The sequence below is a fragment of the Eptesicus fuscus genome, chromosome 9 (assembly GCF_027574615.1).
Source record: "Eptesicus fuscus isolate TK198812 chromosome 9, DD_ASM_mEF_20220401, whole genome shotgun sequence".
NCBI lineage: Eukaryota > Metazoa > Chordata > Mammalia > Chiroptera > Vespertilionidae > Eptesicus > Eptesicus fuscus.
In genome coordinates, this window is record NC_072481.1 from 9,784,721 (window position 1) to 9,802,086 (window position 17,366).

General features: G+C 58.7%; 1 protein-coding gene across 2 annotated transcripts in view; it reads left to right on the forward strand.

Moving 5' to 3' along the window:
* ARHGEF10L (Rho guanine nucleotide exchange factor 10 like) overlaps window positions 1-17,366 on the forward strand; it is a 145,972-nt gene that overhangs the window by 115,658 nt on the left and 12,948 nt on the right. For both annotated transcript variants that reach the window (XM_054720815.1, XM_028155506.2), the window contains 2 exons: window positions 578-732; window positions 6,115-6,263. In XM_054720815.1, coding sequence (XP_054576790.1) covers window positions 578-732; window positions 6,115-6,263 — 304 coding nt within the window. The remainder of the gene's footprint in view (window positions 1-577; window positions 733-6,114; window positions 6,264-17,366) is intronic.

The window sequence follows — 17,366 nt, forward strand, 5'->3', positions numbered from 1 at the left end:
GGCAGGACTGGGCGGTGCGTGGAGGCTGTTTTGGGGTCCATCAGGTAGAGGTGGCTTGGCTGGATTCACACTCAGGTCTGCGTGACCCTGAAAGCCCAGGTCAGCGCCTAGTGAATCCTCACATGAGTATACTTTCTTCCCATTGATTTTTAGAGAGAGTGGAAGGGAGGGAGGAGGAAGAGAGAGAGAGAAAGAGAGAAACATGGATGTGAGAGAGACACATCGATCAGTTGCCTCCTGCACACACCCTGACCTGGGCCAGGATCAGACCTGCAACCCAGGTACATGCCCTTGACTGGGAATCAAACCCAGACCCTTCGGTCCGAGGGCTGATGTTCTAACCACTGAGCAAAAACGGCCAGGTATCAGCACCTTTATTGTGCTGCATCTGGAGGCCCCCGGGCCCCCCTCCCCCCCGAGTCTTCCACAAGACAGAGGCCGGGGAGGACACCATCCTCAAAAGACCACCCGTGGGAAGTCTGAGCTCCCCTTTGGTGGAACAAAGGCCTGGTCCCACAGAGGGGGCCCTGGAGGGCATACGGGGGGCTGAGTGAGTCACGCGGGCCTCTCCCCACAGCATCCTGGTCTACAGCAGCGTGGACACGGGCACCCAGTGCCTGGCGACCTGCAGGAGCCCGGGCCTGCAGCCCGTGCTCTGCCTGCGACACAGCCCCTTCCACCTGTTAGCTGGCCTGCAGGACGGGACCCTCGCCGCCTACCCTCGGACCAGCGGTGAGGAAGTGGGGCTGGGAACCGGACCCTGTGCCAGATGGTTGTGGGAGGCAGGCCAAGGTGGCAGCTCAGAAACGAACCAGGCCATCTCAGAGGTGGGGGGATTGGAGATCCCTGATCCCCATCGGGGTCCCCATAGGAACGGGGTGCTCACTGCTGCACAGGTAGCTCCGCCTATTGGAGGGAGACTCTAGTGGCTAAGAGCAGGGATTCTGGGCTCGCACAGACCTGGCTTCCTGTGTCCATCGGTGAGCCGCTCCTCCTCCTCACGCCGGTCTCCTCGTCTCTAAAATGGCAATAATGGCAAAACCCACCACTTCTGGGTACTGGCGGGTCAACCAACCCAGGGAAGGCAAAGCACAGGGCCTGGCACAGGGATGCCAGTGGAGGCCAGCATCTGAGTCTCTGTGATTCCATCGAGCCGTTGTGACGGCAGCGATTATGACGTTGGCGGGCAGGGCTAACTGTGAGCGGCTGTGTTCCAGAAACACGGTGAAGTGCTTGGTGTTTGCCATCATCTTTAATTGTCTCCACAGCCCTTGAGAATTGCCTCCTCTGCACAGACCCAGGGCTGAGACTGGGAGGGGATGCGCTGGTGCACAGCCACACGGTGCCGTGGCCCCCGGTCCCCTGTGGCTTGTTCAGCTCCTACCTGGATGATGACAAGAGCCGAGGGTTGGGGGTGGGGAGAGGGTAGCTGCCCCCGGTGCCCCCGAGAGGGCTGATGGGTCCCGTGGCCGCCCAGCCCGCCCTCCCGCTCCCTCCCGTGAGCCTCTGATTGCTGCGTCATCACGGCCTGTTGCAGGGTTATAAATGGATATTTGTACTGAGCTATTTTTTTTTTTTTTTGCCACTTGGCACTGTGTTGGTATTTTTAATTAGCTTTTGATAAGGCATTTATAGTTTTTAATTAAAGGGGGAAGAGGGAGGGAAAAAATGCTTCTTACCATCAGAGCGTTCCTTTGAATGCAAATATGGGCTCAGATCTTCGGGGAGTAGACTAGGGGTTCTGGAGGGACTCCGCCCTGCAGCCCCACTGAATCCTGAGCCACGCTGGTCCCGCCCTGGCCCCCTGGTCCCAGTTCGGGCTGCCTTTGGCAATTCCCTTCCTGGTTCCTGACCCATCAGTTTGGGCGCCCAGGTTGGGAGGAGGGAAGGGGGTGGCGTATGAGTTTGCTCATATACCCCACGAACTGAGGGGTTTAAACACTGCAAACTCACTGACTCATGGTTCTGGAGCGGAGAAGTCCAGGCTCAGGGTGTTGTCAGGGCCGCGCTGCCTAGGAAGATGCCAAAGAAGGAGCTGTCCCAGGCCCGACCCCCGCCGTGGCAGCTCGCCTCCCTTCTTCACACGATGCGCTCCTGCGTGCGTGTCTGTGTCCATGTTTCGCTGTTTTGTAACACCACCCGCCACCTTGGATCAGGGCCCACCCTCCTCCAGGGTGACCGCATTTTAACTGATTATATCTGCAAACAGCCCCATCGCCAAATAAGGTCACAGGCTGAGGTCCTGGGAGTTAGACCTTCCCATGAATTTTTTGGGACACAATTCAACCCATAGGGGGTTTTGGATCTAACCACTGGCCTCGGCCTGGGGTTGGGACTGGTTGTTGGTCAGAGCCAGAAGGGCCATTAGGCACCATTGAGCTCCACTCCCTCACTTCCTAGAGTCTCAGGGGTGAGCTGAGACCTGAACCCAAATGTCCTCCGTCCGGGCCTCGAGCCCTCCCCAGACACAGGGGTCCCTGGCTTCTCGGAGCAGAGTCCTGGCCTAGAGGAGAAGGTTGAGGTACCTTTCATTTGTGCACCAGATACTTACTGAGCACCTACTATGCACCATGGACACGGCGGCCAGCAAAGCAGATGTGACCCTGCCCTCGCAGGGTTTGTAGAGGGAGACAGAATTAGTTCCGTGAACAAGCAGGGAGCTTACACTTACCTGTCGCCTCTCACCTGGGCTGCCTGTGGCTGGGACTGGGACCATCCATCTTATCCATTACTGAGCTGTGCGACCTCCTCCAGACTCACCAAGGCCTTGGATACCCCTCAGACACCCCTACTCCATCCCAGCCCAAGCCTGAGCACAGAGCTGGAGCCCTGTGCCTGCAGAACCCACCGCTGGTGCCCCCTGGTGGCCTGGAGGGTCAAGGGTTGTGAATGATCCAGACCCTTATCCTGGGCTTCCAGCTAGTACAGGATGAGAGGTTACCGTCCTGCCTGGGTTTGGCTGAGACCACGACTGGATAAAAGTGGCATTCCTGGCACACGCCTTGTCTCCTTGCAAGAGGGCAGGACCAGAAATATCAGCCTGGGATTTGGCCGAGTCCTGGAGGACCTGTGGGGCCAGCAGCTGAGAAGGGACTGAGGAACCCAAGGCCACCCGGTCACTGACTGGACTGTCAGAGCCGGAGGGGCCTCAGAGTTCAACCTCCAGCTGACAGATGGGTAACCGGTCCAGAGCAGTGTGGCCATGGAAGTCATTCATTCATCTGTTCATTTATTCACGCACTCAGAAAATATGTATTCCGTGCTCCGAGGTGCCAGGCACTGAGCAGGCCCAGGAGCATGCCCAGGCCTGGGGGCAGGTGTGGGAAAGTCCCTGGTTAGATGCTGGGGATGTGGGCCAGGGCCACCTCCTGCAGGAGGGGCGAGGGGCTGGGCTGGGGAGTTAGGCTGCCTGGGGTTGAGACCCAGCAGTGAGACGACCTGTTACGTGGCCTCTTGGGGCCTTAGTTTCCTCACCTGTAAAATGGGGATGAAGACTGCCCCACCGCACAGGCTGGCTGTGAAGGCCAGGTGGGATCAGCCACACAAGTGCCCTGGAGGGAGCCTGGAGAGTAGCCTGGTGCTTGTTACCTCCATCTAAATGGTTGTCACCGCCCTCAGTACTGACCAGGCACGGGCTTCCCTTGGGCCCCCTCAGGCTCAGTGACTTTTACTCAGTGTCCCGCCTTCGGCTCCAGCTGGATCTGGACCTCCAACGGCCTTCATCCCCCTTCGCCTGGCAGCATGAGAGCTGGTGAGGGGCCCAGACGAATGGGCTGTCACGCAGGGGATGATGTGTGCATGTGTGTGTGAGTGTGCATGTGGGTTCTGTAACATGTATGTGTGCACCTAAAGCCTGGAGGGCAAGGGTGGACCCCCTACCTCCCCCCCACTGCAGGCTCCAGGGGGCTTTCCCAGCACAGAGCTCACAGTGATTGCAGTTAAAATCTTAGAGCTGTGGCCGTGAGGGCTGGGAAGGTCAGAGTTCTGTCCCTCGGGTGCAGATGGGAGAGCTGAGTCCCAGCAAGGGCGGCCTCTGGCTCAGGGTCCCTCTGTGGGGACTCCCATCCAGGGTCCTTTTGATATGACAATACAGGTATTAAACTCAGTCACAGTTTACCATTCTGTCCCGAGTCAGGACATCTTAGAGGTTCCTGCAGACGCCCAGCAAGTGGAGGTATGGTCAGTGCCCCTGTGACCCTCAGGGGTAGCAGGCCCTGGCTCCAACCTCAGGCAGCCCCGGCCACGCTGTCCCTTGCAGGCTAGAGGTTGCAAGGGTTTTGTGCCCACCGAGCAGAGCCCCATTTCCTAGTTTTCGGGGTGTGGTCCCAGTATTTTCAACTGCTTACTGGGAAGGAGGTCGCAGTGGAGGGAGCTCCAGCTTCTGGCTATAAGCACTACTTACCTGTGGCCACTGGGGGGCGCTCAAAGCCTTGCATTTTGTGGCTCTGGTGTTCTGGAGGGGCTCAGTGTGCCTGGCTGCCTGTGGTCACTCGCTCCTCCTTGACCCCAGGTTCGGCCCCAGTGCCCCAGTGCCCTTGGAACCTGAGAGGGCAGCGGGGGGTAGAGGGGGAGGTCAGAGTCAGCTGAGTTTCAATCCTGCTTGGCCTGTCACCCCTTGGGTGGCTTCGGGCAAGTTCTCAGCTGCCTGGTCTCATTGTCACATTAGTCAAATGGAGTCAACACCTGTTTCCACAGACTGTTGTGTTGTGGCAAATGACACCAAACAGTATGGGCTAATGAGCGCCCGGTACTCTCGAGCTGTGTGATCCGGGCTGGCTATTTAAACTCCCGTGTCTCCGCATCCTCAGTTGTAAAGCAGGGGATGAAAATAGAATGCGCAGGCTGGGAGTTAGGGAAACAATTCATGAAAACAGGGCCTGGTGTGCAGATATGTAACGGCATGGAGCAACAGCTGTCGTCGCTCCTTGCTGTGTGCCAACCCTGAGCTAAATGCTCTGCACGTTCTAGTTAGTCCCGCAGCATCGGCGAGGTGTAGGCATGGTCATCACGCCCATTTTGCAGATGAGGAAACTGAGGCTCAGAGGGGTGAAGTCACCTGTCCTAGTTCATGCAGAAGTTCAGAGGCCACAGCCAGGATTCTGGCCCTGCCTGCTTCCCATGTGCTCATATGCAGGGGCTGGAAAGACCTAGTAGTGTGTTGGGGGGGGGGGTCCCTATTCCCCAGCTCTCAGGTGAACTGGGAGTCTGACAGGTTTAAGTAGGACAGAAGGGAGAGAGGCAAGCCTGCTTTCCAGGGGTGTAAAGCCTGGGGGGGGGGTGGTCTGTCCTCCAAGGGCTCTTCCTGCCGCACTGCAGACAGTGGCTCTCACCATGTACCCTGGTGGCCCCTCCAGGGTACAGCTGTGCCCCATCCTGACACCAGCAGCTGGCTCGGAGGGAGGGTCTATGATGGGGCTGCTTGCAGGGCCCCGTGGAGGGAATGTGGGGTGCCTGAGCACTGGCAAACCAGCAGCAGGCTCCTTCCTGCCCCCCAGGCCCAGCTACTGCTGTCTATCTTTCCGGGGTGTGCCCCCCTTCCTCCCTCTTTCCCACCTGCATCCTGACAAGACAGAACAGCCATTGGGGGTCTGAGTGACGTAAGAGAAAAACCCAGCTTAGCCAGCACGGCTTGCAGGCCAGGGAAAATTCTTGGCCTGTTCTGGGTGAGCGCACATCCCTGGGTGGGTAGGGGGAGCCTTGTTCAGGGCCAGGCCAGCTCCCTTGGTTGGTCCCATCTGCAGGGGTGGTGGCCTGGGCACTGATTTCTTCTCGGGACTTCCTCCTTCCACACCTGGGGCCGTGGCGTCTCTGGAGGAGAAAGGTCACCAGAGATTTGGTAAAGGTGGTAGAGCGCCTTATGGTAGGCGAGCAGGTCAGCGAGAAGGCAGATGTGTGTGGGACGAATGACCAGGAGAGAGAGGGAAAGAGAGGAAGAGGAGAGGGGAGTCCAGCCCCCATGGGGTGGGCCATAAATGCAGGCAGATGGGAACAGCCACCATCCCCCATGGAACCGGGTGAGAGGGTTTGTGGAGCAGGCCGGGCCCCCGCTGCAGGCTGTGGCTCCCCCGGGCTGAGGAGCCCTGGGCCTTGACCTGCGTCTTCTTCTCCTCCCAGGAGATGTGCCCTGGGACCTGGAGAGCCCGCCCGTGTGCCTGACAGTGGGGCCGGGGCCCATCCGCACCCTGCTGAGCCTGGAGGACGCCGTGTGGGCCAGCTGTGGGCCTCGGGTCACGGTCCTGGACGCCACCAGCTTGCAGACTCAGGTACTGGCCTTTCCTCATGGCTCGCGGCCCCTGCCCATGGGGCCATCAGCTGGGCACACCCTTGCTGACCCTTCTGGCCTTCTCGCGGGCACGGCTCTCAGCTCCTATCTGTGTCTCAGGGATCAGTTTGTCAGGAAGCAGGGGGGACCCACAATCCCTGCTGGGCCCTGCCCTCTGCCCCCACACGCATCCCCAGGGCTGCCGTGAGGGGGAGGGTCCTGACGACACTGGGCCGTGATCTGCACCCTGGGTTGTGGCTCTTGCTGCCAGTGGAGGTGCCTGTTGTCGCTCTGGTGCCCGGGCCCCAGCTGTGCTGAGGGGACGGCCAGTGTGGGCACGGCCACTGTGAGGCTGGAGGCAGAATGGGAGCTGAGAGGTGTTTCTGGAAGGATCTTCCAAGGAAGGGTCCGGCGGACCTGGAAGCCACAGGCCAGAGGGAGCAGAGAAGTTGGCTGTGGATTGTTGGGGCGGGGGAGCGGTATGGGCAGCAGGGCCTGAGGATCTGGGGAAAGCTGGGCGCCACTCGGCCCCTCCCAGGGCCACACGGCTTTTTGGAGCGGGTGGAAGTGGGAGGCCCCCATCCCTGTCCTGGCTGTGGCTCACGCGGGTCTGCTGGGCGTCCCTCCATTGAGGGGTGTGGTTTGCCAGCAACTGCTTCAGATGGGACCCTGGCTCTGCCCTTGGACAAGGCACCAAGTCTTCCTGGGCCTCAGTCACTTCATCTGTAAAATGGGATGATGGTGTAGAGCTACCTAAGGAGTGAGTGAGGATGTTTATATAGAAGGACTGTTTCACACAGTGCCTGACACAAAGCAAGTGTCCGATGGACACTAGTTATCACTGTGCTTGTTTGCCTAACTGAAATCCTCGTCGCCCCTTACGTGGCTTCTGTGGAAAATCACGCTGCTTCCTGAGAGTCCGTGTTGGTGGGCGTGTGTCCCTATTGCATTGCGGGTCGCCATCCTCTCCCTTCCCCGCCAGGAACGCTTCCTCCTGCTGACAGCTGCCTAGGCGCGGAGACAGATGGACCGAGGGAAGCACAGGGGCCTGGGCCGGGCCCTGCCCACCTCTCATCCGATTCTGCCCCTCACCAGCCACGGTGCCGTCCTGCCCAGGCCCTGCACCTCAGCTCTGGCCCTGCCAGGCGGCCACCAGGCTGCAGCTCCAGGCTGGGGTGGTTTAAGATTAGCTCTGGGTCAGCTACTCTTAGAAAGGGATCAATATGGCCTTTCACCTGCTTTGCACACCACGGAGGGTGTCGGAAAGCGCTGGGTGGGGGAGGCGGATGGAGGAGAGGGTGGGAGGGAGGCTTCCCGGCGGGGCCAGCGGGAGCACGCGCCTGGTCTGCAGCCAGGGAAATTGCAAAGTTTGTGTGGGCAGCTCGCCTTCAGCACACACGGTCCTCGGGCACAGTAACGAGGTGATGGCCATGCATGTTTAATACAGCCGCTCTCCCAGCAGAGAGGGAGCCTCCCGCCCTCGCGCCCGGGCTTGGAAACAGCTTGGTCTGGGGCTGCTAATGGCCTCCCCATCTGCATGGCTGCTCCACGTTGGCCTCCATGTTCATCTCGTCTCGTCTTGGTGCCTCGCACGGCCAGCCAGGCTCGGAGGAGGGGGCTGGAGATGGGGCTGCTGTGGCCTGGCGCGGGTGCCGAGGGCTCAGCACCTGCAGGAAGGAAAGGGCCCGTGTGTGAGCTTTGCAGCCGAATGCCTCACTTCAGAGGGAGGGCACCGCTTACCGGCTAATCCCCTCCCCCCTCGCACCCCTTCCCCTCCCCCCGGCTCCAGAAAGCCCACTCTGGGCATTTGAGATACTTCATGCTGCTGGGGGCTCCAAGCCCGGAGGAGTGTATTGTTGACCAAGGCTGTGGCTCGGGCCCACATTCCAAAGCATAGGGGTTCATCTAGGGAGTATGTTCACGCTAAGGAGTTCTCCCCGGTTTCTCTCATCCCCAGGAGGTAATAGCAACCAACACAGACTGAGTGCTTAATGTGGACCATGGATGGGTTTCAGTACTTTGCATGAATTAACTTATTTCATCACCAAATCACTGAGATTAGTACTCTTATTACTCCCATTTTACAGATGAGGACACAGAGGCACAGAGAAGTTAAGTGGCTTGCCCAAGGTCACACAGCTAGAGGGAGGCTGAGTTGGGATCTGAGCGCAGGCCCCCCACACCTGAGTCTGCTCTTAACCTTGGTGCCGGCCGCCCTGGGAGGCTAAGGCTCCGCCTCCTTTGGGCCGCACTGTCCCCTGCAGTTTCTGCCCCATCGTACGTGACCTCTCGGGAACTCTCATTTGTTCACACACCTGCTTTTTCCGCCAACACGTCTTCGGGGCCCCATAGTTCACATGGCAGGTTCGCCGGGAAGGGTCGTGGAGGACAGGCAGGTGGTGTCCTGCCTTCCGGGGCCTCATGGAGGGTGCCGGACGGATGGACACGAGGAAGACCCGGTGTCAGCTCCCCGGGAGCTCAGAGTCAGCCAGCAGGAGGCCCATTGGGAACCCAGGGGAGGAGGGTGCCAGACGCAGCCAGAGGAGGGACGGGAGCAGGGAAGGTTCTTGCAGGGCGGGATCCCTGAGGGGGCTGGGCTCTGAGGGGTGAAGGCAGAGAGGAGGCAGGAGGATGCTCTAGGCAGAGAGAGCCCCCGGAGCCTAGGCCACGCCAGAGACAACCCGGTGTGTGTGGGCCCGGGTGGTGTGGATGGCTCCCCGGGAGGCCTCCAAGACGGGCCGCCCGGGCTGGCTCCCTCAGGCCCCCTCGGCCCCCGCTGGCTGCCCCTGACCTTGCCGAGCCTGTCTCCTGGGGAGCAGCGCCCGCCGCCTCTCTCTGCGTTGGCCGCGTGTTCCGCTCCTGGATCCCAGTGGAGGCAGCAGCGAGGCTGTTACATAGTAATGCCGCTCGCCAGGGCCTGTGTCAACACCGCATCCTCCGTGTTCATTATCTCCACCGGCGGCCACCTTCAAAGTCTAATCCAGTTGTCTGGAGTTCATTGTAACCGATCGCTGGAGGGGAAAACCAGCGGTGGGATGATCGTGGCATCTTAATTTTAAAAAAGTTACTGGGGACAGGCGGAGAGGAGGCCTGTGGTGTGTGGGGTGTGCTCTGCGGCTGGGGGCGATCTGGGCACCGGGCAAGGCTGGGGCTCCGTCACCCCTGCTCCTAGGAGGTGGCAGTGGCGGCAGGGATGGGTGGTGGGGGCGGGGCTGCGTTCTATGTGACTGGAGCCTCACGTCGCTGCAGAGACCAGCGGGGCCCATGCTGCAGATGGGGAGGTGGGCCAGAGGCCTTTCACCTGTAGTCGGTGGCCCCGCTCCCCAGCCACGCTGACCCCTTGCTGGTCTCTGAACATATCAAGCTCCTTCCCACCACCAGGCCTTTGCCTCTGCTGTTCCCCTGCCTGGAACCCCATTCCCACAGCTTCCCTCGGGCAGCGCCTCCTCCTCACGCCCGTCTCAGCTCAGCCGCCCCCTCCTGGGTGGGACCTGCCCCGACGGCTCCATCCGAGTCTCCTCTGCCCGTCACAGTTCCTGCCTGTACTGTCATCAGAGCATTGACCATGGTCTGAAATTACCTCCTGACCAGGGTCCGTCGGCCCTCGCTGGGCTGCACACGGGAGAGCCCAGGGCCAGGCCTGTCTGGTTTGCTGTGTCCCAGGGCCGGGCCCCGCCCCCACCTCTCGGCCAGTGATGGTGGGAGAAGGTGGGGATGCCCTTCCTGTGTGGGGCAGGCCTGGGGGGGGGGGGGGCGGGGACTGGTGGGAGTGTGCCGTGACGCCATGACCATTCTTTCTGGGTGGAAGGTGGATAATCGGCGGGAGGAGGCTCAGGGTGCCGGCCCGTGGGAGAAGTGTCCTGGGAGGAAGTGTGCCTTCCCGGGAGCGGGACAGAGAGCCACAGCTGGAGACGGCAGAACGAATTTGGCAAAGGGCTGGTCAGAGGGTCTTGTGCCCAGGAGGGTGGGGCCTGCTCCGGGCAGGTGGGACATATGTGGGTGGGACAGCCGGGTCACCCAGAGGTCTCTCCTCTGACCTGCCAGCCTTGAGAGGCTTCCGTGGCAGTCCCTTTCCCGGAGCCTCCTCTGAGGGGTGAAGGCAGAGAGGTGGGAAGGGCCAGAACACAGGCAAGTTGTGCCCGTGTTTGGGGACCAGGCCTGGCTCCCGCCCACAGGGTTGTTGTGGGGTTAATAGGGGCAACCCTCTCCCATAAGACCTGGTTCCCCACCCTTGGAGAAGCCTGTGCAGACCACCACCCCTCCTCCACGTACCCCGGCTCCCCCTCCCTTCGCAGGACGTGCCTAGCACATAGTAGGTGCTCACTGAGGGGCTGTGAAGGACAGAGGGCTTTTACCTTAGGGAAATGGGCTCTGTCTGGGGCCGGGGTCGGGGGGAGGGACGGGGAGGTCCGCTAAGTGTGGAAGGGAGATGTGGGCCGAGCAGTTGATTTTAACCAGGTTTCCGGGCTGGCGGGACTCCTGCCTCCCATTGGCTCCCGGGCACTGGTGCCTGCTGTCACTGAGCACATCGGATGAGAAACTCCTCTGGGTTCCGGGACACTAATGGCCCTCCGACTGCCCCCTGCCCACCCCCAGGTACACGCCTTCCCCACCCTTAATTTTCACGTTTAGTGCCCAAACTTAGTTTGCATGTATTAGCTGTTGTAAATCTATCATAACAGTGAGGTGCAGCATGAATAATGCATCACTGGGCTGTATTAGTTTTCTGTCTCCTATCTTATTTATGACACGAAACGGGTGGGAATTTGCAAAAGCAAAATCCAGGCGCAAGGCTTCTTGGGTAATAGTATGCAAATTGACGTGAGGGCGGAAAGATCCACTAAGTCCTTGGTGCTGGCCCCGCCTTCGGGCCGTCAGAGCCTGCGGGTCGGGGTCACCTCCCTCCAGGGAGTCATCCAGTTCAGCAGTTCTGCCTTAATTTTCTTTCTTTTTTTTGGTGTGTGTCTCGTTGTTATTGCTGTCATCTTGTTCTTTTTTTTATTTTTTTATTTTTTTCAAATTACAAGTTGGCAGGTGAGACTTGTGAAATCGATTTTTCTAAAGGTTGCGGAGACTTCCCTGGAAGCTCCGACAGTAACAAGTTCCAGGAGGGTGAGTGGCTTCCAGCAGCATGAAGAACTAAGGTTAGATGTTCAGAAGAACTTCCTTTCAGGGTGCTTGTGAAGGACAGGGTGTGGGGGTGGATTTGGGGTTCTGGGGGATCAGGACTGTGGTTGCCAACTCTGCTCCTGGGCCTGGGTGTCTCAGGGCACGCCCTGAGGGGCTGGGGATGGCTGAGTGCAGGCCCCAGGCCCCTTCTCTCCTCGTCCGGAAGAGCTCAGGTCTTACATCCAATATTAGGTCCCCCAGCCCCCAGTTCCGGAAGATTTACGTTGATGAAAGGATTTCGTGGTTGGAAAAAAAACGTGGTTTGAAGCTGTTGGCTCAGGAACAAGTTCTGTGAAGCCACAGAGGAGAAAAGGGAGACAGCAGGGGAAGGCCGGTAGGAGGGTACATTGTGCAGAGAATGGCCGGGGGTGGGTAGGGGTGGGGGGGGCGGCGGCTGGAGGTGAGTGCGTGGCAGACGATGGCAGCAGGCGTCAGTCCTCTTCCTTCTTGGCCCCCTGGCTGTCAGGGTCTGTCTGTCCTTCCCTCCACGTGGCTCCTCCACGTCCTCCCACCTCTGCATGGTCACGCTCCCTCCGAGCGCTGCTGCAGGGGTCGGAGAGGACAGACCCCAAGGGAGCAGCCGCCCAGCCCCCTGGAACTGGGCGGGGACACACAGGGCAGGGACAGACCCCCTGGGTGCCGGGCCTGTGCTGGGCCCTCATACCGTACCGTGGAGGCTGAGATTGCGAGCCAGAGCCGGGCTGCGGGTGTAGTCACCATCCAGTGAGGCCACACCGGCAGAGGTTTAGCCGTCTGGTGCTTAGTGCTCACTCAAGCCCTTAGGTGCTGCCAGCTCAGGCCCCGAAGCTGGGCTGGGGGAGGGTCCTCCTGGTGGGACCCTCCTGGAGACCCATTCCTGGCTTCCTCGGCTGCCTGGTCCGAGCTCAGCTCGGATGGTGGTCATTGTGGGCTCGGGAGCTGGGCTGGCTAGTTTCGGCCCCTGGCTTCACCACTGATTGCCTCAGTTTCCCCACCTGTAAAATGGGATAATTACAGCACCTACTCCCGGACTAGGCTTGATATGTGTAGAGCACAGACTGTAAGCAGTGCTCTGATGACCAGAGGCAAAGGGCCCAGGCAGGGTCCACAGATGCAACTCGGTCTGCTCTCGGAGCTGGGAAGCAAGTAGAGCACAGAGCAGCCATAGCCAGACATCTGGAATTGAGTTCTGAGGCCTGGCTGCTGGGGATCTTTCCAGAGCAAAGCTCCCATCACATCCAACCCTGCTTCAGAGCTGTCCAGGCTGCCTCCTCCCTGCCTCTGCCAGGGCTGGCTCTTCCAGCCCCCGGCCCAGGGGTAGGCACTGCCAGCACTTTCGGTCCCTGTACAGGGAACTGGGCTCCAGCAGTGGCCCCTGTCCTCATGGACCTACCCCTCTGGGGTGGGTGTGGTGGTGGGGGTCACAGCTTGGCAGAGACCACCCCCACCCCCAGTGAGTTAACCCTTATTGAAACTCACTCCTCTCACAGGCTGTTCTAAGCCCTTGGCAAGTAGCAACTCCTGTAATCCTTACAGCAGCCCTTTGCAGTAGTTACCTTATCACCCCCATTTGAAAGTTGAGGAAACTGAGGCAGGAAGTGGTGGAGCTGGACTTGAACCTGACGGTCTGGCTCTGAGCCCCTGGCCTCACTGCCTGTCCTGAGTAGGAAACAGATGACAAGATAATCTCAGGCCACAGTGGGTGTCGTGTGGAGGGCAAGCCAGGCACACTGAGCTCTGCCCCCTCTGTCCACGACGGCTCACTCAGCTCTGAGCCTCGCTTCCTCCCCCAACCAAAGGCTCAGGGGTCCCACCTCCTCGTGGGGGTCGCAGGACACCGTGAGCTGAGCTGAGCTGCGTGACTGCGGCCCGGGCATGCACAGCAGCTGGAGATGCACGTCCCGTCTCTACTGTTCGGCCTCCATAAGGTCCCTGCGATGGCTGGGCCAGGGGCGGGCACCACTAGCTTGTACAGGGCAGGGCGGGAGTGGCTGCCAGGACACGATCATGCAGAGGTCTCCCCTCAGGTGTCCATGGAGAGGAACCGTGCGCCGGCTCGCGTAATTGAAGAAAACAAAAGGAAATGAAATGGTACTAATGAGCAGACTATCAAGAGTCCACGTTCTTTTATTTTCCGCTTCCTCCAGAACAGCCAGATGCGCCGGAGGATTTAATTTGTTTTGTTTTTAAAAGCAAAATGTTGGTGCGGCTGCCGCAGGATAGCCTCCCAGCAGTGGCGCTCTCTGTGCCTCAGCCTGGGCTGTGGTTGGGGTGGCAGGGGGTCAACCCCAAACCCTGTGCCCACCTTCTTATGTGCTTTGTGACAAGTCGGCCTTAGCACAAGAAAGTTTAACTTTTGGGTGCCGGTTGGCCATCTTTCAAGAAAAACGCACCGAAGACACCAAAGTTTGCACCATCAGTTCCAAAGTTTTGGACTGGCTCTCAGTTCTGAAGCTGATGGGGATGTCCGTCCCTCTGTCCCTTCTAGGTTTCTCATAAGGGTCTCTGTGAGCCCAGTGTCCGGTGAAGCCAGGAATGGCCTCATCCCCACTTTTCAGATGAGTACACTGAGACCCAGAGATGTTAACTGACTGCTGGTGAGAGGTGGAGGTGGGTGCCTCAGTCAGAAATGCCCTAGCCGGTTTGGCTCAGTGGATAGAGCGTCAGCCTGTGGACTGAAGGGTACCAGGTTTGATTCTGGTCAAGGGCACATGGCCGGGTTGTAGACTTGATCCCCAGTGTGGGGCATGCAGGAGGCAGCCAATCAATGATTCTCTCATCATTGATGTTTCTACCTCTCTCTCCCTCTCCCTTCCTCTCTGATATCAATTAAAATGTATTTAAAAAGAAGAAGAAGAAATGCACCTGGAAGGGCAGCTCTGCTTCGAGCACATGGCCACTCGGCCTAGCCCGGGTCGGGTTCTGACGGCAGAGTGTCTAGGCTTCGGCCGAGGCTCACGTGCAAGTGTGTGTGCGTGTGGGCTTTGGAGACCCAGGAGGGTGACCAACCGCCGTGTTTGCCCAGGATGAGGAGCTGGATGCCTCGGGCTACCACGGGGACCTCCCTGGGCAAACTGGACAAGCCGGTCACCCTAAGCTGGAATCCTGGCCCCCGCCCCCGTTTCCTAAGCCCTGTGACCCAGTGACCGTCACTCAGCCTCGCAGTGTGTTCCCTCAGCGGTGGGAAGTTTGTAAGAACAAGGCAGACAAAGAAAGGGACGGTGCCTGCCCAGTGCGCAGCTGGAGCGTGACCTCGGGCTGACGGAGCGACTCCGCACCGCTGGTTCTGGAAGCTTCGGTGTCCCGCCCGTTAGAGGAGGATGGACTGGTGGTGCTGGGTGTTAGGTGGAGGCAGAGTTGCTGAGCTTCTGGCTGGTCTCCGGGACCAGGATGGTGCCTCCTAGGCCAGCAGGGGTGGTGACTGAGCCAGAAGTGGGAGGCCAGAGCCCCTTCGCACTACACCCCGCCAGGGTGCTGGGCCTGAGGGTGCTGGGGAGATCACTGAGCTTGGGTCCATGCCCAGCTTCTCCCCTGCCTGCGGGTCACCCGGCTCATCCTGTCCCCTTTCTGGGCGCGTCCCTCTTCTCTCATAAGGGTCTCTGTGAGGATGGAACACTGCGGCCTGGGAAATGCCTGGCGCATAGTGGGAGCCCAACAAGCAGAGCTGCCAGCCCCCCGGCCTTTGCCCCAGCAGCTCCTGGCCCCCGAAAGCCCCAGCGTTCCTTCACGGCTCCTTGGCATCATCTTAGCGCTAATGACTTTGAATTCTGAGCTGCTCACTGGGAATTTCTAGAAACCAAGCACAGAGTCACCTGGAGGCACATAAATATTGTACGACTGGAGGCCGGGCTGTGTCAGCACTCTTTGGGGCCGTTTCACTCACCGAAGCCCTCTGTGCAGTGCCTGTGGGGGCCGCCCTGAGGCTGCAGGGACAGGGCGAAGGGGACAGGGCGCCGGGAGCGGGTGCAGGACACCTGGTTTCTTCCCGTCTCCACGACCGGCTCCTGACTGCAGCCAGCGTGCACAGATCACCTCCCAGCACCATGGACGGAGAGAGGGGACCCCGCGCCCTGGCCAGCGATGAGCTGGGAGCCCTGGGAGCCGGCGGCAGGTCCAGGCCTCTCCTCCGGTGGCCAGCTTTTAATCTTTTTTAAATAACTGCCTCTCGCCACTCAACTTTTTATTTTTAAAAATTAAAACTACCGGAAAGTTGAAAGAATAGTACAATGAGCACACATGTATTCTTCACCTAGTAAGCCAGCTAACATTTTTTTTTCAAATATATTTTATTGATTTTTTACAGAGAGGAAGAGAGAGGGATAGAGAGTTAGAAACATCGATGAGAGAGAAACATCGATCAGCTGCCTCCTGCACACCCCCTACTGGGGATGTGCCCGCAACCAAGGTACACGCCCTTAACCGGAATCGAACCTAGGACCCTTGAGTCCGCAGGCCAACAAGCCAGCTAACATTTTGTCACAATTCCTTACACCCCCAAATTATGCATATACAGCCCCCCCCCCCCCGCTTTTGGGGTAAACCATTTAAAAGTGAGTTGTAGGCATCATCACCCACCACATGCAAATACTTCAGCATGGTTCCCCTATGACTTCAGCAGCATTTAACGTACCCAGAAACTTGACATCGATGTACAGTAGGTCCTCGGGTTCTGTCGGAGATCCGTCCTTATGGCGCGACGTAAGGCGATGTTCGCCGTAAGTCGGAACCCACCTGCATAAGCACCTACGTCACTCACGTGGAGCACACACACAGCAGTAATGAAGTGAAACAGTAAAACAAATTTAAAAGAAAGATAACAATTCCTGACCTTTACTTGTGGTAAATAATTAATAAAAAACATAAAGTACATATGTACATGCGTCGAAATGACAGAACTTTTTTTTAATAAATAAATGGGAGATGGTGATGTAACCACGAAACGACGTACCTTGAGTCCGACGGAACCCGAGGACGGCCTGCGCTGTCCATATGCACATTTTCACCAGCGTATCCTTCATAGCTCCTCCCCAGCCCACCAGGATCCAGCAAAGGCCGCATGTGGCATGCGGTTGTCATGTCTCTTTAGTCTCCCTTTGATCAGGAATAATCCCTTTGCGCGCGCGCGCATGTTTGTGTGTGTGTGTGTGTGTGTGTGTGTGTGCGTACCCATGATATGGACTTTTTTGAGATCTAAGCCAGTGTCTTCTAAAAAGTACCATAATCTGGAATTGCCCAGTTGTTTCCTCGTGATGAGATTTGAGTGGCCAGATGCTTGGCCAGATGTGACTTCCTGTCACATCACCCAAGGAGGCCGGTCATACAGGCTGGCCCCCTTCTTGATTACTGGGTCCAGGTGGGTTCGCCAGGTCTCCCCATCATAAAGGTACCAGATTCCCTTTGTAATGTAAGGTCACCCGCAGGTGATTCTTGGAGAATTTGTGAATACACTGTTCCTCAGCAACCCCTCCCCTTTAATTACCACTACCGCTGCCGCTACCAATTCGTAGGGTCGTTTTAAAGCCCCCACTCCTGGGCCCCCAATACTGCTAGGGGTTAGAGGAGGCATCTAGAGGTGAGAAATGGGAAGCCATGACCCGAGTTGGGGTGCCAGGTGGGCAGTGCATCTCCTGGCCCTGGTGGGGAGGAAAGGAGAGGCCCCCACTTTGATGGAGATGCACCCCTGCCCTTGTTGAGGTGACAACCTCCCCTGCAATTTCTGAGCTCTTTTCCAGGCAAGTGAGCACCCCATTTCGAAAACAAAATAAGCTGCATGGCTTGTCAGCCCAGAGTCCAGTGGGCATCCAGGGCTGGGCCTCACTGCCAACTGCACCCACGGGATGCTGCCCTCCGCTTCCTCTGCCCTCCCCCCTCGGGCACATTGTGCTGGCATGCCACTGCTCCTGCCCTGTGTACCCTGCACAGAGAGGGGTCCTGGGGAGCCCAGAGACAACCGAGG